This window comes from Dendrobates tinctorius, unplaced genomic scaffold (assembly GCF_039654945.1).
Source record: "Dendrobates tinctorius isolate UK_male_01 unplaced genomic scaffold, ASM3965494v1 ptg000180l, whole genome shotgun sequence".
Classification (NCBI taxonomy): Eukaryota; Metazoa; Chordata; class Amphibia; order Anura; family Dendrobatidae; genus Dendrobates; species Dendrobates tinctorius.
The window spans coordinates 1,677,403-1,700,040 of NW_027361847.1; the positions used below are offsets into that span (position 1 = coordinate 1,677,403).

At 46.8% G+C, this 22,638-nt stretch overlaps 1 protein-coding gene across 5 annotated transcripts; it reads right to left on the reverse strand.

Annotated features, from left to right (window-relative positions):
- Positions 1 to 402: 402 nt before the first annotated feature.
- On the reverse strand, positions 403 to 22,638 carry LOC141054900 (gastrula zinc finger protein XlCGF66.1-like). Of its 5 annotated transcripts, XM_073551794.1 has the most exons (9): positions 22,485 to 22,638; positions 21,938 to 22,085; positions 21,440 to 21,619; positions 20,426 to 20,549; positions 16,618 to 16,715; positions 16,462 to 16,540; positions 11,928 to 12,025; positions 11,690 to 11,807; positions 403 to 1,555 (listed from the first exon to the last, which is right to left on the reverse strand). In XM_073551794.1, the coding sequence occupies exons 2-9, from the start codon at positions 22,013 to 22,015 to the stop codon at positions 603 to 605; spliced, it is 1,728 nt and encodes a 575-aa protein (XP_073407895.1). In that variant the 5' UTR covers positions 22,016 to 22,085; positions 22,485 to 22,638; the 3' UTR covers positions 403 to 602. The 5 variants fall into 5 exon arrangements, with proteins under 5 accessions (XP_073407895.1, XP_073407897.1, XP_073407896.1 ...); XM_073551796.1 differs by lacking the exon at positions 21,440 to 21,619; XM_073551795.1 differs by lacking the exons at positions 16,462 to 16,540; positions 16,618 to 16,715.

The window sequence follows — 22,638 nt, forward strand, 5'->3', positions numbered from 1 at the left end:
CTGATCTGAACCCCAAACACCTATCGTGAATTCTGAAGAGACAAGTTGCCATCACTTTCCATCCATCATCCAGGCGCTAAAAGCGCTCGTTATTGAAAAAGAGAAAGAAGATAGATGATGCATTATGTAACCAACTTATGTAACAAGGCCTAGAAGACTTGGTGCTGTCATTAAAAAATCATGGAAAACATACAAAATGATAGATGTAGTAGCTTTTGATGTGGGGTGCACTCATTTTCATCAACTAATTTGTGTAACCCTAAAGATTTGGTAATGAAAATTATATTAACCTATCTTACATGTTTGATTACAATAAAAGTTCCATGAAGTGTTGGCAACATTTTAGAAATTGTTCTTGTGTTTAGTGAGATATTAATAAAAATCTTACCAATCAAAGGGGTGTACTCTTTTATACTAAGCAATGTTTATTAACATTTATAAAACACAGAACATTACAGTTTCTTTCCGGCATGCCTTCTCTCCTGTTTTACAAGATATGATTTATGTATGAAAGATTTCCACCATTCTGAACGTGCTTCTGTGTGTGACTTCTCTCGTGGCTCACAAGACTTGATTTTTTTTGTGAAGCATTTCTCACAGACTTAACATGAATACGGCTTCTCTCCTGTGTGAATTCTGTGGTGTATAATAAGACTCCTTTTAACCGTGAAACATTTCCCACATAGTGAACATGAATATGGCTTCTCTCCTGTGTGCGTTCTCTGATGTGTAATAAGAGTCCCTTTATCTGTGAAACATTTCCCACATTCTGAACATGAATATGGCTTCTCTCCTGTGTGAGTTCTCTGATGTGTAATAAGAATCCCTTTATCTGTGAAAGACTTCCTACATTCTGAACATGAATATGGCTTCTCTCCTGTGTGGATTCTCTGATGTCTAATAAGATTCCCTTTCTCTGTGAATGACTTCCTACATTCTGAACATGAATATGGCTTCTCTCCTGTGTGAGTTCTCTGATGTGTAATAAGATTCCCTTTATCTGTGAATGACTTCCTACATTCTGAACAGGAGTATGGCTTCTCTCCTGTATGAATTTTCTGATGTGTAATAAGATTCCATTTTAATGAGAAGGCCTTCCCACATTCCAAACATGAAAATGGTTTTTCTCCTGTGTGACTTCTCTCATGTGTAGCAAGATCTGATTTATATAAAAAACATTTCCCACATTCTGAACATGAAAATGGTTTTTCTTTTGTGTGAATTATCTCATGTCTAACAAATTTTGATTTATTTGTAAAGCATTTCCCACATTCTGAACAGGAGTATCTCTTTTTTCCTTTGTGTTTTCTTTGTGCTAACAAATCTGAGCTTGTAGTAAGTTGCTTGTCACACTGAAATCTTGTATCCCCTTTGTCACCTGGAATTGAGGTAACAATGTGAGATTGCTCAGGAGAGGGTTCCTCAGGATTATAAGAATGTGAAGGGCTGTGAAGTCCACGAGGTTCATGAAGGGTAATGAGGTTTTCTCCATTAGAGTGATTCCTGATATCTTCTTTACAGTTTAGTGATAACCAGTTATTCTCACAAGGATTTCCTGTAAGGATGAACGATAGATTGGATGTGATGTTTTTCGACAACACAAAAGGGATTTCTAATTTTATTTTTATGGCGCTCACAATGAAAACCCTTGTAAGTACCGGTAATAAGGAAGACAACTACATGCCATAACATTAACACAACGACGGGTAAAATGAATAACACTTACAAACTGGTGACATTGGCACAAGTCAGGGGTGGCAGAGATTACACAGCAATAGATAGTTCTTAAAGGAAACCGGTCATCAGGAATTACCTAATTACCCTAATGTACCACCAGTGCTATTTCACTCTCTCAAGCTTCCTATCATGCCCTTAGTGTAGAAAAGTGTCCACACAATTAAAAATGGAGCTTTAATATTTCAGTACCGTATGAAAATGAGAGAGACTAATCACAAAAGTGGCCGTACATCCAGGAGCCGTCCATCTCCAGCCACTGTAATCACGTCCTCAGTTTGCCTAAGGCAGTGTTTCTCAACTCCAGTCCTCAAGATCCACCAACAGGGCAAGTTCTCAGGATTTCCTTAGTATTGCACAGGTCATAATTTCATCACCTGCTCAAGCAATAATTCCATCACCTATGTAATAATAATGAAATCCTGAAAACTTGACCTGTTGGTGGGTCTTGAGGACTGGCGTTGAGGAACACTGGCCTAAGGGCATGATAGGAACCCTTAGAAGCCTGCAACAGCACTGAAGGCACATTAACCCCTTAAGGACCAAGCCACTTTGTATATTAATGGCCAAACCTCATTTTACAGTTCTGGCTAGCGTCGCTTTAAGAGGTAATAACTCTGGAGCTTCCACACATTCCAGTGATTGTAAGAAGACTTCAAGTCAGTTGTAAATTTTGGTCATTTGCATTTATTTATGGAAATATCAAAAATCTGACAAAATGAGTATTTTGCAGTTTGCAAACTTTAAATTTCTATGTCTTTATACCAGATAAATAATAAATAAATGACATTTACCACTTGTCTACTTTACATCAGCATCATTTTTAACTCCTTTCCGGCATCAGGTGTAATAGTACGCCAATGTCGGACACCCTCCCTTTGATGTGGGTTCCGGCGTTGAGCCCTCATCTTTTCTGGCACATGTCAGCTCTTTAAAAACATCAGCTCGGCATGCAAAAAATAAGCCGTCACCCAACCCGAGATCACGAAAACTGAAGATGCTACGGGTATCTGAAAACAGAGATTAGACCTACCGGTAATGTTATTTCCAGGAGTCCATCCTGACAGCACCATGGGGTTGTCCTTCCTTCATCACAGGGACAGGAAATGTACGAGAGGTTAAAAGGTCCCCTCCCACTCTCAGACTCCAGTGATTTTCCAAGTACCACACCAGTATGGATGCAATTATTTATTTATTTAGATTTAGTACAAGCATATTATTACCAATACAAATCGGGAGGGAACTACCAGTGCTGTCAGGATGGACTCCTGGAAATAACATTACCGGTAGGTCTAATCTCTGTTTTCCAGGACGTCCTATCCTGACAGCACCATGGGGAATACCAAAGTAGGAATTCGCTTAGGGTGGGACTACTGCTTTTAGCATCTTACGACCGACCGAAGGTCGTCTGGCTAGCTGCTAGCGTGTCCAATTTGTAGTGTCTACAGAAAGTGTCTAGTGTAGACTAAGGCTGGTTTCACATTAGCGCTTTTTAAGCGCACGCACGGCCGGGGGTAGCTCCGCCCCCGAGCCGGCTCTCTGCCCGGCGTGCCCGCCCCTTGCTTGTAGCGCCGCCTCCTAGCGCACAGCGGCGCCTGCGATCGGCGCACCCTATCTTTAGCATAGGGTGCGCAGATCGTGCGCAGGCCGTGCGCTAGTTGCGCTTTGACCTGCGCTGCGCACTTTTGACGGTGCGCCGTGCGCGCCAAAATCCGAAAAGTTTGATTTTGGCGCGCACGGCGCAACGTCAAAAGTGCACAGCGCAGGTCAAAGCGCAACAAGCGCACGGCCTGCGCACGATCTGCGCACCCTATGCTAAAGATAGGGTGCGCCGATCGCAGGCGCCGCTGTGCGCTAGGAGGCGGCGCTACAAGCAAGGGGCGGGCACGCCGGGCAGAGAGCCGGCTCGGGGGCGGAGCTACCCCCGGCCGTGCGTGCGCTTAAAAAGCGCTAATGTGAAACCAGCCTAAGTGGCGGCCCAGTATATTTGCTCTACTGAGGCTCCCGCCTTCTCTGCCCATGACTTTGCTAACGCCCTAGTGGAATGAGCTCTAAGGTCCCTGGTAGGTAATCCCTCAGTGTCGTATGCTGAGGAGATAATTGACTTATCCACCCTGCCAGGGTGTGCGTAGATGCGCCTTTATCTTATTCTACCATTGTATTGGATAACAATTCTGCGTCCTGTCGCCACTCCTGAGTGGCCTCTAAGTAGCATGTGACCGCTCATCTGACGACAAATGAGTGAAAGAATCTTACTCCGTTTTCCGTCGACGGCAGAATGAGGGTAGGACCATCTCCTGGTTTAAATTCTGGGGAGATACCACCTTAGGGAGGAATCCTGGGTTCCGTTTTAGTATTATGCAATCGTTGAATAGTTGAATGTAGGCGTTCAGGACTGACAGGGCCTGGCTTTTACCCAGCCGCTTGGCTGAGGAGATCTCTACCAAAAGGATGTTTTGTTTTTGTTTTATTTTTGTAAGTCTTGTGACATTTACCTCTGATATTGGCTTGTATGGGGGGTCTGCGTAGAGCGGTAAGTACCAGATTTAGGTCCCCCAGAGCACTGTGGGGCTTAATCTCTGTATGGCCTTTGAAAAACGAGCCATCCCTGGATGAGAGGCCAAGGTGAATTAAAGTACTCTAAGCTGCTCTCTGAACTTCCAATGTGCTTTGGACTCAGACCTTTATTAAATCCTGCCCTGGGGTAGTCAAGGATTTGAGATATATCTGGGTGAGACGGATCTATGGGGATACTACCACGTTTCTGAGCAGAACTTCTCCCAGATTTATGATAGATTGCCCTCGTAACGGGCTTACAGCTGGTCTGCATCGTTGAGATCACTTTGTCGGAGAGACCTCTGGACCTTAAGATCCCTCTCTCAGGATCTATGCTGCCGAATGTAGGTTCCCCAGATTTGGGTGCTGAACTGGGCCTTGGGAAAGTAGATCTTCTGGCGTTTGTAGATGGAGCGGTCCTTTCTGAGCAGTCTTCTTCTGGAGGTGGAACCAACTTTGCCTGGGCCCGAAGAGTATTACTAGCGTCACTCGCCTTTTCCCTGGATCTTTCTGAGGCCTCTCGGTATTATAGGAATAGGGGGAAACCATATAGCAGTCCCCCACTCCATCTCCGATTCAAGGAGTCGACCCCTTTTTTGGATGGTCTGCTGGACCGAGAGAAGAATCTCTGTAGCTTGGTGTTCTTCCTTGTCGTGAAGAGGTTTAGCTGAGGGTTTCCCCACTGATGACGTAAGCCTATGAATGTCTCCTCATTCACTTCCCACTCGGTGGCTCAGACTTCTTGTCTGTTCAAATAGTCGGCTATGTTGTTCCTGGGCCCTGCAGGTGTATCACTGATATGGAGCGAACCTTGTTCTCTGCCCAGGTGAAGATGTGGGTTGCCAGGTCCTGATGCTTTCCCCCTGGTGGCGTAGGAAAGATACTGTGGTTACAATGTTTGACCTGGCTTTCCTAAGTTGGCCCTGTGGACTCGACCGGCTTCATTTAAGTGTCTCCCAACTGCTCGTAGCTCTCTGTAGTTTGAGGACTGTGAACTGATGCTTCCCGGCCATGTCCTTGAAGGTACCTTCCAGATGGGCCCCCCTTTCCTGCCGGCGTCCGTGATGATAGTCTTGTATGGTGATAGGATCCGGGGTCCTCCTGGGCTGATGGATCTTGTGACCGGTTCCCTGTCTCGGAGATGATTTTAGGGCTGGGGACGGTCGAGTCTGTTTGTCCAGAGCGGTCTGCGTTCTGTCCTATTTGACTGAATTTCCTTGTAGACTCCTGTGTGAGCCTGGTTCCACTTTGCGCAGGGTATGCCTGCTGTCAGGGTCTCTAGGACCTTTAGTGTAGTCTTTTGGATATTTGATCTCGCCATAGCTGACAAACCCTGTTCCTTATGGCCTCCTTTCCTTCTTCCGATAAACTAGATTCTTGTTTTGAGATCTAACGAGACTCTCAGGAATTTTTCCCAGGTACCGGGCTGCATTGTTCAAGATCCAATCCTAGGTCTCCAGGCGTGGCGATTACCCCGTCGAGTTGTTTTCTTAGCTCTGATGCTGAGAAAGTCCTACAGGTGTGGCACGATGGTTATGCTGCCTCCTAAGTGTGCCCTGATCTTGGCGATCGGCTTCGTAAACCCCGGGTGCTGAAGCTAGGTCGAAAGGCAGAGCCTTAAACTAAAATGGTAGTCTCCGCTTCCCATTTCCAGTGCGGACCGCAGGAACCTCTGAGGGTGAGGGTGGATGGGAACGTGATTGTATGCGCATCTGGATCTATTGTGCCTGCTGTGGCGATCTGATCTATTCGGGAAATGTTGGTTTTCGGGACTCCATTCGAAATTTTGTATCGAATCCCTTGGTTTAGTGGTTCCAAATTTATAATGGTCCGACTCTCCACAGGAGGTGTTCCTAGAACCGGGACCATTACTTCTGATCTTATTAGATCTTTTACGTCTGCCCATATAGTGTCTATAAGGGTTTTGAGCTGGGATTCGTAACTACAAAACGTGCTGCGGGGGTTATAAATTCGCGGGTATAGTACTGGGAACCTGTATTCAGGATCCGCTGGTTCTGGGGGATGAGCTCTTGGTTCCAGGAAGTGTTTTGAGGCACCCCCCAACCAGTATGGTGTCACTGCCTGTTGAGCAACTTTGTCCTGAGCGGGAAGGGAGATCCTACTCTTCCCCCCTTCTGGTGATACCAGCGAGTCGATTTACCCTCTTTCTATCTTCCTGTCATAGGAAAGGACGGGACCTCTGAAGGGAAAACCTTTGCTTTCCCGCGGGACCGTTTTTTAATGTCAGTGGCATTCTTCCGTGTTGTATCTAAGACTGGTCCAACTACCTTCCTGTCTGAAAAGGTATGGCACCTAACTTAATTTTCAACTGGTAAAGCCCTGACCAGATCTTCATCCATAAGGCCTGGTGATCCGTGTTGGGTAAAGAATTATTCTTAGCCGCAAACACACCGGTACGGCCGAAGCGTCCAACAGGAATCTAGCTGCAACTCTCCCAGGGAAAGGTCCTCTAAGAAATCACTTCTAGGGGTTTCCCCTGTAACTGGTAGGACCTCCGAGCATGGGCCTGTCTCCCATTCGGGTCCCAGCCCAGGCTCAAGCTGCTTAGCAGCTGCTACCTGACGAATGCACTCACGCTCAGCCTAGAATGGCCAGTGGCTGCTCCAACTGGTTGATCCTAGATACGTAGATCTGGCGACAGATGTGCCCTATCTGCTACTGCAGACCCAAGCCCTCTTTAGGAGCCTGTCGGCCTCTTGACTCTGGGTCTTTTGGGGCTACAGGAATCTTGGAAGGGAATTGAAGTGTTCTTTGACACCCCCCTGGGTTGTCGATCCTAGGAACTCCATCCCAAGTGTTAACCTGGTTGACGGTAGGAGAGACTGAAGTCTCAGGAGACAACGAGCCACTTCTCAGCGTCCTCCCATTCCTCTAGAATGATTTATACTCATCCGATGATCGACCGGACTCTCATCCTGGCCTCCTAGGCGGCTGACACCTGACTAGCGCCGACTGCTCAGCCTAGCACCTCTTAGTGTGGGGTGGAAGACTGAGAAGGTAGCCGTCCTGGGACGGAAGTGTGGACCTCCTATCTGACCCCTATGCGCATCTCGGCTCCGTGCGACCTGCGATTGTGGACTTGTCTGCACGTGGGATATCTGCACCGGGAGAATCTCAAGCCCTGTCCTCTGCGGTCTCCCATCCTTTGCAGCCGCAGAGGTTCCTTCCCCGCAGAGACGTCAGTCCAGGTGATTTGCCCGGCTAACGCTAGGCGTTTAGACAAATGCATTCATGCTGGCACGGACGGGTATTAGAGCTGCCTGGTTTCCTGGAGGTTGAAGCTGCAGGAGTCGGTGCTGTCTTTTGCCATCATAAAGTACAGAAGCTTCTTGGTTAAAGCTCCTGTCTTAAGTATGCCCCTCCTGTCCACTACTTACAGACATTGGTGGTTCAGGGTGATCGTTGGGTTTCCACAGCGCCTTCCATGGCGGTGTCCCGTGCAGCTGACCCACCCCATCGTCCTACCTTGTCTTGAGTGGGTCGATTGATCCTCACGCCGTCTGCCGCTTCAGCCGTCGCTGCCCCAGCCGCGCCGCTGCTCCGTCCACGCTGGGACGCCACCGGAAGCTGTCATCTGGCGCCCGGAAGTGATGTGGCCCTGGGGATGATGCGGCATGTGACGGCGGGAGCCGAGAGCCCCGCTGAGGGGAAGCGGCTCCGAGTCCCGGAGCAGCGCTCCACGGGATGCCTGGCGGGGAACCCCCCTTAGGGGGGTGCCGCCTCAGACCATCTGACGGGGAGAGCTGGTGTCTGGACCCCGATCCCCCTGGCCCGTCGGTAAGCTTCTCTTGGATGCCGCGGCTCTTCCTCCACGGCGCTCTCGTGCCTGTCCTTACAGGGACAGGAAAAACACTGGAGTCTGAGAGTGGGAGGGGACCTTTTAACCTCTCGTGCATTTCCTGTCCCTGTGATGAAGGAAGGACAACCCCATGGTGCTGTCAGGATAGGACGTCCTGGAAAATGGCACAATTTTTTTTATTTTGGAATTTTTTTCCTGTTATCCAGTACACAATATGTCAAAACCAACGATGTCAATCACAAGTACAACTTGTCCCGCAAAAAACAAGCCCTCACATGGTCATTTTGACCAAAAAATAAAAAAAGTTATGGCTCTGGGAAGAAGGGGAGCAAAAAAATTAAAATGAAAAACCAAAAATGCCTCTGGTCATTAAGGGGCTAAAGCATATTTTTTTGTGAAGAAGTTATAAGGTTTAAAATTCTATCAGCAATTTCTCATTTTTACAATAAGATTCACAAAAACAATTTTTGTTAGGGAATACAACACATTTGAAGTGACTTTGAGGGGCCTATGCAACAGAAAATCTCTAAAAGTTACTCAATTTTAAAAACTGCACCCCTCAAGGTGCTCACAACCACATTCAAGAAGTTTATTAACCCATCACGTACTTCATAGAAATTAAAACAAACAATTAAAATGTCACTTTTTCCTACAAAAATGTTGTTTAGCCCCAAATTTTGCATTTTCACAAGGATAACAGGAGAAAATGGAACACATAATTTGTTGTGTACTTTCTCCTGAGTATGCCAATACCCCATATGTGGGGGAAAACTACAGTTTAGGCGCATGGCAGGGTTCGGAAAGGAAGGAGCGCAATTTGAATTTTGGAGAGCAAAATCAGCAAAAAAAAAAAAAGAAAGCGGACGCCATGTTGTGTTGGAGAGTCCCTGATGTGCCTAAACAGATGAAACGCCCACAACTGACACAAATTTGGAAACTACACCCATGAAGAAATTTATGTAGAAGTTATGGTGAGCATTTTGAAGCCACAGATGCTTCACAAAATTTTAAGACGTTGGACTGTGAAAATTTATAATTTTCACAAAGAAATCATCCAGAGGTGCAGCGAGCAAATTGACTCCACATGTGTTTCACAAAATGTAATACCAATGAACGGTGGAGAAAAAAAATTACATTTTTACCACTATAATGTTGCTTTAGCCCCAGATTTTACATTTTCACAAGAGAAAATGGGTAAAGTTGACCACATAAATTATTACACAATTTATGTTGAACGTGGCAATACCCCATATGTGTCTGTACAGTACTGCTTAGCGAGGCTCAGGAGGGAAGAAGCGCTATTTGACTCTTGGGAGAACAAATTTTCATAGAATAGTTTGCGGACTCCATATACAGAGCCCCTAAGTGGCAGAAGAGCAGAATCCCCCCTCAAGTGACCCCATTTTGGTAATTACAGCACTCTGAGAATTTATCTACAGGTGTAGTGATGAATTTGACTCCATGTGTGTTTTCTAGAAACGAGCAGCAATGGATGTTGCTAAGTGAACATGCAAAAATGCCATTATAGTGCCCGGATATATTGCAGTGCCTGGTATGTTGTAGTGCCTGTACACTGTAGCGCCCAGTACATTGTAGTGCCCAGTACATTGTACATTGTAGTGCCCCATACACTGTAGCATCAAGTACATTGTAGCGCACCGTACATTGTAGCATCCAGCACATTGTAGCGCCCCGTACATTGTAGTGCTCTGTACATTGTAGCGCCCAGTACATTGTAGTGTCCAGTACATTGTAGTGTCCCCTACACTGTAGCATCCAGTACACTGTAGTGCCCCGAACAATATGCTCAGCTCGTGCTTCTGGAGACATGTACCCTGTAAATGAAGTGGGGATCCTCGATACATTAATGTTAAATGTATGGACCCCAGCTGCGGTTTAGGAACACTGTGGGGCTCTTGAGGAGGGTGTATTTTGATTTGGGAGCTCATATTTTGGTGGATTTCCTTTGTTGTTAGCCACATCACTTTTTCAAAGCCTTTGTGCTATTAGTAATGTAGACACCTCCTACATTTCTGTTAACAAATGAGGAACCTTAGTGGGGACTTTTTTCTCTGGGTTGACTAGAAGGTTTTATAGGAGGCATTTTGGGGTAAACATTTTGGCTCACATTTATCCTGTGCTCCACGCTGAGCACCTACATCAGGGTTTCCATCTAAATCTACAAAATACGTGATTCAGACAATATTCCCGAGGGATCCATTCCCTATATAATAAGGTAGTGGTTACTCTGGACTCTGCCTGGCCTCTGTTCAGTGGTGTCCTTCTTTTCAGTGCTGCACAAAACTGTGGTCGATCGCCCTTTTATGCACGCTTAAAAAGACGGTCACTGCCGAACCATAGGACAGAGTGCGTCCACAGTGCCTCCATCTTCCTTATTATAGGGAATCTTCCGCCAGAAGTTCTGTCTGAATCACATTTATATGGCAGCACGGGACTTCTGTAAGAAAAATATTAAAGTAAAAGGATGGAATGTTAACAAATGTATAATTAGAAAAATTAAATATGTGCTTCCTAAATCATTAAAAAGAGATGTGAAGGAAGCCCCTTTATTCATCGGTGCACCGCCAGACTCTGTACAGGAGCAGTCGCGCCATCACCGGACACTTCTGTAGTGAACAGTGAATAAAGGCCCCGTCACACATGACGATTTACCAGCGATCCCGACAACGATATCAACGTGTCAGGATCGCTGGTAAGTCGCTATGTGATGGCTGGTGAGCTGTCAGACAGCTTCACCAGCGATTAGCACAGCGATGCCGAGCGCACGGCGTCGCTGTGTTGTTAGTTACCAGCGCGCTGATGCAGGCAGCTGGTAACTAGCGTACACATCGGGTATCCAAGGGACGTGCGTCCCTTGGATACCCGATGTGTACGTTAGTTACCAGGTACATGCATCAGCGCGCTTGGTAACTAACTGAACGATCCTCCCACAATCCTCCGTGCACTGCAGGGAGCGTAACCAGAAGATCCCGGGGAAATTCAAAGGCCCGTTTGCGCCGCTGCGCCTGGTACCATGGCAACTACCAGCACAACCGGGGCCCCCAGGGGCCAGCCGCGCGGCCCGGTACAGGCGTCCATTCCCAGGGGTGGGGGTGTATAGCACAGGCTGGTGCTATACACCCGAGGAAGCAGAAGTCACAGCCTGACCGCCAGGCCTGCTCAGCGCGCTTGGTAACTAATGTACACAACGGGTATCCAACGGACGCACGTCCCTTGGATACCCGATGCGTACATTAGTTACCAGCTGATCGCTGGGCTCCCGCCGTTCACACGCATCGATGCGTGCTGGCCAGCAAGAGCCCAGCGACCAAAGAAATGTCCTGGGCTTTCCTGCAGCGATACCGGCAGGGGGGCCGGTCGCTGTCACACACATCGATCTCGCTGGTGAGATCGCTGTTGTGTCACAAAACTTGTGACTCAGCAGTGATCTCGCCAGTGAGATCGCTATGTGTGACTGGGCCTTAAAGCTGCACTGCGCTGGAGACTTCACACGATATCACACACCGGTCATCATTGTCACACGCCAATCATTATTACAGACTAGATATTATGACATACCTGTGGAAACATCTACCGGAATCTCCTCCTTCCCGTCACTCACACACGGCTGATCCCCCCTTGTCATCGCTTCTTCATCTGTCTCATCCTTCACTTTGTTCTTAGTCGGATCTTCCTCCTGATATATCAGATGTAACAATCAGCACAATACAAGAACCATCAAAATCTGTGACACCTATGACCTCGATCAGAAATGTCCCCCATACACAGATCCGGTACACGGCTCAGCGCAGTCTACCTGATGATCCTCCGAGATGTTGTAATTCTCGTCTGGACAGTCCTGGGAATACAGAGGACGGGGACATCTCTCTGGTGGATTTCTTTCCATGAGTTCATCTGTAGAAAACACACAGTGATGGAATACAGCGGCATGTTAACCCCTTCACCCCGAAGCCGTTTTCACCTTCCTGACCAGGCCAGTTTTTACAATTCTGACCACAGTCACTTTATGAGGTCATAACTCTAGAACGCTTCAACGGATCCCGCTGATTCGGAGGCTGTTTTCTCGTGACATATTGTACTCTATGATAGTGGTAAAATTTCTCTGATATGAATTGCACTTGTTTGTTAAAAAAAATGGAGATTTGGCGAATATTTTGAAAATTTTGCAATTTCCAAATTTTAATTTTTATGTCCTTAAATCACAGTCATATCGCACAAAATAGTTACTAAATAACATTTCCCACATGTCTACTTCACATCACCACAGTTTAGGAAACTTAAAACATTTACTGTACTTTTTTTTCAAAAAATTTTTCATGTACCACTAATTTTTCTAACTTTCACAAGGGTAACAGGAGAAAGTGGACCATACATTTTGTTGTGCAATTTCTCCTGAGCATGCAGATACCCCATATGTGGGGGAAATCTACTGTTTGGGCACACGGCAGTGCTCAGAAGGGAAGGAGCGCCATTTCACTTTTTGAATGTAAAATTTAATGGCATGATTCGCAAATCGCCATGTCACGTTTGGAGAGCCCCTGATGTGCCTAAACAGTGGAAACCCCCCTCAAGTGACCACATTTTAGAAATTATAACCATTTGGGAATTTATTTACAGATGTAGTGACGATTTTGACTCCATGGGTGTTTTCCAGAAACAAGCAGCAGTGGATGTTTCTGAGTGAAAATTGCAAATTGTTGTTGTAGTGACCAGTACGTTGTAGTGACCAGTACATTATGCCCAGCCCGTGCTTCTGGAGACACGCACCTGTAAATCAGGTGGGTTCTCATCACTACAGAAATGCCAAACATGTGGGCGCTAAATGTTGTTTAGCCACACTGGGATTCAGAAGGGAGGAGGGCACTCGGATTTGGGAGAATTTGCAGAATTTCTTTTGGTGAGATTGAAGCCATTTCGCTTTTCCAGAGCCTTTGTGCTACCAGTAAGGTGGAAGCCCCTATATTTCCTTTAACAACTGACAGACCTGAGTTGAGACTTCCTTTTTCTGTGGAGTGAGTAGAAGCTTTTATTGGGAACATTTTACATAACTTTTGGGATTACATTTATCCGGCGCTCTACGCTGAGCACTTACTTTGGGGTTTACATCTAAATATCTGAGTGACGTGACAGATGAAACCCCTGAGGGATCCATTCAATATAATGAGGCAGCAGATTTACTCTGGACTCCGTCTGGCCTCTGTTCAATGGTGTCCTTTTCAGAAGTGCACAAAACTATGGCCTTTTATGCAACCCTAAAAAGACGGACACCGCCGGATCACAGGGCCTATGGCGTCCACAGTGCCTCCATCTGCCTCATTATAGGCAATCTTCCGCTGGAGTTCTGTTTGAATCACATACTTCAGAGATTTACACAGAAACCCCGATGTAAGCGCTCAGTGCAGAGCGCAGGATAAATGTGCGCCGAGCCTTACTGCAATCTTTTGGAGGCAGAATGAAAAAAAATCAACAACATGTGAAGAATTAGTTTTCTTTATTTTTCGTTCCTCCTGCGGTATAAGTGATTAGACGACTTTATTGTTCGGGTCGTTGCGATTACAGCGATACCAGATTTATATCGGGTTTTATGTTTGGCTGCTGGCACACACTAAAAGACGCTTTTTATTGCAAAAACTAGTTTTTACATCACCATATTTTGAGAGCTATAATTTTTTCATCTTTCGGCAGACAGTCATGTGAGGGCTTGTTTTTTTGTGGGATGAGCTGACTTTTTTTGGTACCATTTTCGGGCACATGACATTTTTTGATCGCATTCTATTCCAATTTTCGGACAGAATGAACCAACACCAGCAATTGGTTTTTGCTTTATTTTTTTAATACCGTTCCACGTGTGGTAAAAATGGTAAGACAGATTTATTCTTCGGGTCAGTAGGATTACAGCGATACCTCATTTATATCTGTTTTTTATGTTCTGGCGCTTTTACATAAAACCTATTTTATAGAAAAAAATAATTATTTTTACATACCTTTATTCTGAGAGCTATAACTTTTATTTTTCTGATGATGGAGCTGTACAGTGGCTTGTTTTTTGCGGGATAAGATGACGTTTTCAGCGGTACCACTTTTTATTTGGCGGTATGATGATAAAGCATTGTTTTTTGCCTCGTTTTTTAGGGTTTTTTTTAAAGTGTTTACTGAAGGGGTTAACAAGTAGAAAAGTATTATAGAGAGAGTTGTTACGGACGCGGTGCTACCAAATATGTGTACTTTTATTGTTTTTATATTTACATAAATAAGTGTATTTATTGGAAATATATATATTTTTCTCTTTATTTAGTACATTTTAAAAAATATATCTTTACTCATCACTATATAATATGTGATCGCTGATCTGACACTTTGCTTAGTAACAGATCAGCAGCGATCTGACAGGCAGTGAAGGAGGCGGCTCAGGTCCTGCTCTCGGCAGGCGCTCGCAAGACATTTCCCTGCCGGACCCAGAAGGACCCCGCGGCCATCTAGGTGCCGGGGTCTCCATGGAGACGCTCAGGACATGTCTTGAGGGAAGCATGCAGGGAACGGATTCCCTGCACGATGCTTCTCTATGCCGCGGTCACTACTGACAGCGGCATCAGGGGTTGAATGCCCGCGACTGGTGCTAGCCCCGATCGTGGGCATTGCTGCGGGAGGTCAGCAGTCACACACAGCTGACACCCGCACCCGATCACTGTGGGGCTCAGCGTGAGGCCACGAGATTAATGCGCATTTCGGGAAGGGGTTAAAGTTTGGACACCCCTGGACAAAATTACTATTATTGTGAACAGTTAAGCAAGTTGAAGATGAAATTAGTATTTTAGGCAAAAAAAAAGGAAAATGTGCCAATGCAAAAGTTTGGTCACCCTGCATAGTTAGTACCAAGTAGCGCCCCCTTTTACAAGTATCACAGCTTGTAAATGGTTTTTGTAGCCAGACGAGAGTCTCAATTCTTGTGTGAGGGATTTTCCTCCATTCTTCCTTGGAGAATTCCTCCCGTTCGGTGAGATTCCTGGGGCGTCTTCCATCCTCTGCTATATTGAGGCCTCGCCACAGATTTTCAATGATGCGCAAATCAGGGGACTGTGAGGGCCATTGTAAAACCTTCAGCTTGCGCCTTTTGAGGTTGTCTATTGTGGATTGTGACGTGTGTTTAGGACCATCATCCATTTGTAGAACCCATTCTCTTCCTCTTTTCACCTTCAGCTTTTTTACAGATGGTGTTATGTTTGCATCAAGAATTTGTTGAAATTTTTTTGAGTCCATTCTTCCCTCTACCTGTGAAATGTTCCCTGTGCGATTGGCTGAAGCACATTCCCAAAGCATGATTGACGCACTCCCATGCTTAATGGTTGTTAAGATGTTCTTTTCCTGAAATTCTGTTCCTTTTTTCTCCATACATACCTTTGATCATTGTGGCCACAGAGTTCTATTTTATCCTCATCGGTCCACAGGACTTGTTTCCAAAATGCATCAGGCTTGTTTAGATGTTCTTTTGCATACTTCTGATGCTGAATTTTATGTTGAGGGCGCAGGAGAGGTTTTCTTCTAATGACTCTTCCATGAAGGCCATATTTTGGCAGGTGTCTCTGAACAGTAGAACAAAGTACCACAACTCTAGTCTGCTAAATCTTTCTGAAGGTCTTTTACAGTCAAGAGGGGGTTCTGATTTGCCTCTCAAGCAATTCTACAAGCAGCTTTCACTGAGATGTTGCTTGGTCTTCCACACCTTATCTTGACCTCAATTGCTCCTGTTAACTGATATTTCTTAATTACATTTCTGAGGAAAGGGCAACTTGAAAATGCTTTGCTATCTTCTTATAGCCTTGTCCTGCTTTGTGGCCTCCACCATTTTCAGAGTGCTAGGCAGCTGCTTAGAAGAAGCCATTGCTGATGTTTTTTGCCACAAGGTTATAGGAGGCAAGGTTTTTATAAAGTATGACTGGGCCTTTCCCAACGATGATAGCGAGGAAGCCATAAAAGTAACAGGCTAATAAAGGTCTGAAACCTTTGTCAAAGTTATCTGAGTACACAAAATTCCGAGGGTGTCCAAACTTTTGAATTGTCCTATTTTCCTTTCTGTAATTTATTAAATTAAAAAAAATGATTAAAAATATATTTTTTTTTTTACCTAAAATACAAAGGAAATGTGTCATTTTTAACTTTAGGCCTTTTAGAGATCATTTCATCATTTCACTTGCTTAACTGTTCACAATAACAGTAATTTTGACCAGGGGTGCCCAAACTTTTACATGTCACTGTAGATTGTGTCATGTGATAAGATGATGGGAGTAGTAGTAGGTGACCACAGAAAAGACATGACAGTCTCCCCTCCTCACCCTGCTGATAGGCCCATATTGTGATCGCCTCTTCTGCTCCATGTATAACCGCAACCTTAATATCAATCAGATCTTCACCCTAAAAAGAAAATGTAAGATGAGCTCAGGTCCCATCACTTCATGGTCAGATGTTGTGGGGGCTTCAGTGTCATCTACCTGATGATCCTCCGGGATGTTGTGATTCTCCTCTGGACAGTCCTGGGGACACAGAGGACGGGGACATCTCTCTGGTGGATTTCTCCTCCTGGATCCATCTGTGGAGACACACAGACTGAATACATGACCTGCCGTGTATCTGTCTATATATGAGACACGTCTCTCAGAACCGGTAATTCTGGGTTTACGTATCAGGGAATAAATTACATTGTTGTGGTCCTCACCACCGGTACCGAGGTCCCAGTACATTGTGGCCCCAAGTATGAAGTGATAATCAGCGAGGCCAAAGCCTAATGCTCTCTGCTCTGCACCCGGAGGATGAGGACCCTGAGGAGAGGGACAGAGAAGACCCTCGTCAGTCAGATGGAGGAGCCGCACTAAGAAACACAACATCTCCAAGTTTCCCTCCACCAGGGATGGAACCACAGAGGAGCTGGAGAAAGCTCCACATTTCTATCCAGCGGTTTCTTCTCTCCTAATTCACGTTATGGAGATTCGGGACGGTTACCATTTACCATGATTGTTTTTTTGAGTGTCAGTTATTGGGGGGGGGGGGGGGGGTGTGTGGTTGCCCCAAGGTGTCAGGGATTTATTATATGTCACTACTTTATTATCTATTATTGATCATGGGTCATATAACCACTAACAACTTTTGTTTCCAACTTCAGTTCTGGTTTTGGCACTTCCAGATCTCTGGTGCCCCCCTTGCCCTTAGGTCAGTCGGGGAACTGCGTCCAAGATAAGTAGCCATCAGAAAGGCTGCCTTGCCGTGTAGTGGTTATTGGGCAGAGGGCGGTATGTATATCCCCAGGCTTAGGCAGGAAATACATACATGAACCTCCGTTTAGTCAGTGCCAGGGTCTCTCAAATACCCCACAACACTTTGCTGCCACCAGCTCCTCGTTTGGCATTTAAAATCAATATCGGGTCAGGAGCCAACCCACACGGTAGCATAATTAGCGCGGAGGTCGTAGCGGTAGGTTTATAGAGCAAGGAAAAACAAAATCAGTAAATTTATAGATTTACTCCAGAAAATATAGGCAGTGTTTACAAAAGTATAAAAAGATATTACAAAAGAGACAAAATACAGTATATACAGACAATTACAAAGTAAAATAGATGTGGAACTGGGGGAGGGGAGTTCCCAAGGACAAAGATTCAGTCCACAGCACGGATGGTAGTTCGCTGTCTCCCAAGGTCTGAATAATAGCCTGAGGGAGCCTTCTAGCCTTATGTCTTTTCTTTGCTGACCTCACTGGTGGGGCAGAGCTAGGGAGTGTACGCCCCTTTTTAAAGTTACTAAAGACTTATAAGTGCCATAACTCTGGCTGCGAGGCTCACAAAGTGACGACAGGGGTATCCTATTTCTTATTACGACATTACCTTTCTTTTGATACTAAACATCGTATATCTATGTGTTACTGGGTAGCATATACCCTTTACTCGGTTTCTGGTGGGTGCAGAAGTCGCCAAACTTTGCTGTGTGTAGCTTCCATTATGAAGATTCTGGAAATATATTTGTCCCACCCCTATGACTATTCTGTGTTATTACATTTGAGTTTGAATAGACAAAGGAACTTCAAAGCAAACCGGATTTACCTAGTCAAAATCCACATTCCCGAGGGAGGGGGGAAAGGGTGGGATAGAAATACACATAGGCAGGGGGAACTGCAGCTATGTGAGGGGGATGAGGGTGAGCTGTGCCAGCACTGCAGAAACGCAATGGGGGAGGGGGCAGCACGAGCTCTGGAAGTGGACATAGAAGTCTGGGACTTATACATATTTCCTGACAGAGAGCTCATGATGTCACCATGAGGACTCGGCTTCCATCCTGGATAGGATCCTCTGGGATCACTAAGAGGAGAGAACCTGCCGTCCTCCTATTAAAAGACGAGTTATTGTGTTTTTATTCTTCTTTAAATAGAGATAAGTCTCAACATTCGCCTCGGTATAAACACTAAAATAGGCAGAAAGAGCTCGGAAAGTTCTATGTATCTGAAGGAGGAAAGTGCACATGTATGGCTGACGGTGACAGCGCTCGGGAGGACGGTGTTGTGGGAGCCCCCGGTACACAGCAGTTAGTGCCTATCAATGTGTAATATAAGAGGACACTAGAGAGCAGGCACCGGGGTCATAGGCGCTGACTGATGTACACGGGGAGCCAAGGAGAGATTGTCTGGGCAGATTTCACAGAAAAGCCCCATAATACATATCCTACTGAACGAACAACCCTTTACTGGAGACTTACACTGATTATTACCATCATTGTGCGGCCCGATGTCCCTGCAGGACCAACACCTGCGTCACCATCCCACTTACATTGTTCTGCTCAGACCCCATGAAGAGGAAGAGCGGACCCCCTGACAATTTGTGGTCGTTGAACCCTTGAGGCTAGAACACACCATCCCGATCATTGTGATGTCTCTTTAACCCCTTCCTGATATCTGGTGCATATACATGGAGGATGCCAGGTGCGTCTGTGAAGTGAGCACAGATTGCTGACATTTAACCACTTCACTGCTGCCGACAGCCTGACAATCCCATTTAAAGGGAACCTGTCATATAATAATGCTAATAGCCTGCAGACATGGTGTTAATCAGCAAGTTAATAGCATTTTGAACCTGCCCGGTGTCAGCACTGAGAGCCCCGCTGCCAGGAGGAAATTAACCTTATTCCACCTGGCAGTGTTCAGCTTTCAGTCACAGAGTTTCAGCCGGCGCAGCTACAGTCACCACCCAGTGTATAGAGCGGCAGCTATTATCGCACCCCCGGCACTGACTGTCAGCCGGCTCAGCATTGGGGCTCCGCATTAAATACAGCTGTCAGTCAGTGCTGGGGAGCAGATTCAGCCGCTGCTCACTGTATACTGAGGAGTTACTGAAGCTGCACCTCTATGACAGGAAGCTGATCGCTGCCGGGGGAATAAAGTTAATTTCCTCCTGGCAGAGGGGCTCTCAGTGCAGGAGCTGAGCAAGTTCAAGCCATTATTAACCTGCAGGTTAACCCCATGTCTGAAGGTTAATGTTATTTTACATGACAGGTTCCCTTTATGTGGTTGGGTGCCCTAGTCCCTGCACGTTGATGTGACCTTAACCTCCAGTACGGAGAATTCTGGGCTTCTATACCTGCAGAGCGAGTGGTGAATAGACGCGGGGCCGGAGAACTGCTGGAAAGCCTCCATGTCAGACTGATGGGTGATCGGCTCCATCACGTTCCATCTTTATGTCAGGACAGCGACTCGTGTCTCGAGGTCTGAGGGGCGGTCCGGGGCCGATATTTATCCAGGACTTTGTGCACAGAACGGAGAAAGTGATTTGTCACAAAGAAGAGAGAGAATGAAGGAGGAGTCCAAGGAAGGTGACAAGTGTCAGCCAAGAGGGAGGAGCCGGACCCTGCACCGATTGAGGGACGGACGAGTGACAATGGATTAGGGGGAAAATCATCAGTAAATTAACCCCGAATCTGCTGAGTAACAATCCACAACAGACTTAGGGACGGAAAGAACTCACAGGAGAGAACGGACAGAAGGACGAGATATCTGCAGAGAAAATGTGACCGATGCTCTAAGGAAGGAGAAAGATTCTGAAAGAAGAGAACGAAGACTCAAGACTGATGAAGACGAGACGACAGCGGAGAAACCGCGACTCACAGATCAGAAGAAAATAATCAGGGAAATGAAAGCTGTTGTCAGACGGAGAAAATGTAGAGAAAACCAGAGCAAGTCTGGAGAAAACTCATCTATTATAGGAGGACGCCGGAGAGACGTCATCACATCCACCGGAGACAACAAGGAGCCTCACTGCTCACCTCGTGGTGTAAGAGGCCGGCGCTCCTCCATCATCACGGCCTGGTACCGATCCTGGTGTCCTTCTAGATACTCCCACTCCTCCATGGAGAGATAGACAGCGACGTCCTGACACCTTATAGGAACCTGACAACAACAACACCGTCATCACCCAGAATCGTCCAGTGCCCTCCTGTATAATGTCCCAGCAGTCACCTCTCCGCTCATCACCCAGAATCCTCCAGTGTCGTCCTGTATAATGTCCCAGCAGTCACCTCTCCGGTCATCACCCAGAATCCTCCAGTGCCATCCTGTATAATGTCCCAGTAGTCACCTCTCCGCTCATCACCCAGAATCCTCCAGTGCCGTCCTGTATAATGTCCCAGCAGTCACCTCTCCACTCATCACCCAGAATCCTCCAGTGCCCTCCTGTATAATGTCCCAGCAGTCACCTCTCCGCTCATCACCTAGAATCCTCCAGCGCCGTCCTGTATAATGTCCCAGCAGTCACCTCTCCACTCATCACCCAGAATCCTCCAGTGCCCTCCTGTATAATGTCCCAGCAGTCACCTCTCCGCTCATCACCTAGAATCCTCCAGTGCTGTCCTGTATAATGTCCCAGCAGTCACCTCACCGCTCATCACCCAGAATCCTCCAGTGCCGTCCTGTATAATGTCCCAGCAGTCACCTCTCCGGTCATCACCCAGAATCCTCCAGTGCCATCCTGTATAATGTCCCAGTAGTCACCTCTCCGCTCATCACCCAGAATCCTCCAGTGCCGTCCTGTATAATGTCCCAGCAGTCACCTCTCCACTCATCACCCAGAATCCTCCAGTGCCCTCCTGTATAATGTCCCAGCAGTCACCTCTCCGCTCATCACCCAGAATCCTCTAGTGCCGTCCTGTATAATGTCCCAGCAGTCACCTCTCCGCTCATCACCCAGAATCCTCCAGTGCTGTATAATGTCCCAGCAGTCACCTTTCCGCTCATCACCCAGAATCCTTCAGTGCTCTCCTGTATAATGTCCCAGCAGTCACCTCTCCGCTCAGCAGCTCGATCATCTTGTTGCTGAGCTCCAGGATCTTCTTGTTCCTCTCATGTATCGGGGAGTGCGGGGGAGGCTCTGTGATGGGGCCCGGGCTCCGCCCTCCTGACTCCTGGAGATGGATGATGGGAGTCACACAGTCCCCCGGTGTCTTCCTCACTATTGTGTAGTCCTGTGTATGGAGAGAGACACTTAGGGAGAAGAATTCCTTCCCGACTCCAGATCTGACAATCAGTAGAAATCCCGGGATCAATAACCGTCTGCAGTAATCTGGGGCCATAACCGGGAACATTATTACACTCCGGACAGACATCCCGGCCCCTCTACAGCTCTTATAGGGAATCCCCATGACAACTCCTCCGGGCAGAGAGCTCCACAGAATCCCTGCTCTTACAGTAAAGAATCCTTCTCTCCTATTCTGGATTTCCTCTTCCCGGTGTCGGACTCGTCACATCACACAATAAAGCTGATAGAAATGTAGAGGAGTTACCTCTCCGCTCAGCAGGGAGATGATCTCCAGGGCGCAGTGGAATAATCTCCTGGTGGTCTCATCCCTGTCCTCGTCCATCCTCGGGGGTCATTCAGGAGGAGGAGGGATGAGCACTGGATCAGCTGGAGGGATCTCGTCCTGCCGGCGTCTTCATGATGAAGAAGAAGATGGAAATCACAGGGGACGAGAGAACGACAATCACTAAATTCTGCCCAAATATCAACATTTATCAGGAAGAATCTGGAGGAAAAGCCACAAAACTCCACCGCGGCCTCCTCCGCCGATCTGACCGCTCATCATCAGCCTCGTAGGAGGACGGTCACCGTGGTAACTACACCTCCAGCAGAGGACGGTCACCGTGGTAACTACACCTCCAGCGGGGGCCGTGAGGTGAGGAGGAGACGCTGCACATCCCCCATACAATGCTGCCCGTCCCCAACACGGAGGAGCCGCAGTCACATGGAGCAGGAGCCTCCACAGGAACAGCTCTGATCTCCCCCCACACTCTCCTCTCACAGATTCACCACAAACCCTCCTGTCATCTCACCGGAATGGCGGGAACCGGAAATCTGCTGCTGGCTGACCCCAGAGAACACGAGCTGCGCACACCCGGGACGGAGCGGCTGCACTGAGCGCGGGAGGACCTGTGGTGACGTCACCGTCATGTGATCAGGGGGCGGGCTCAGGAGAGAAGAAAGGAA

Excerpts from the sequence above, each read along its gene's own strand:
- LOC141054900 (XM_073551794.1), bottom strand. The coding sequence starts at position 22,015 with ATGGACGAGGACAGGGATGAGACCACCAGGAGATTATTCCACTGCGCC. Across the intron at positions 20,550-21,439 it reads TCGAGCTGCTGAGCGGAGAG|GTTCCTATAAGGTGTCAGGA; the intron begins GTGACTGCTGGG and ends TGTTGTTGTCAG. Across the intron at positions 11,808-11,927 it reads ACATCTCGGAGGATCATCAG|GAGGAAGATCCGACTAAGAA; the intron begins GTAGACTGCGCT and ends CTGATATATCAG.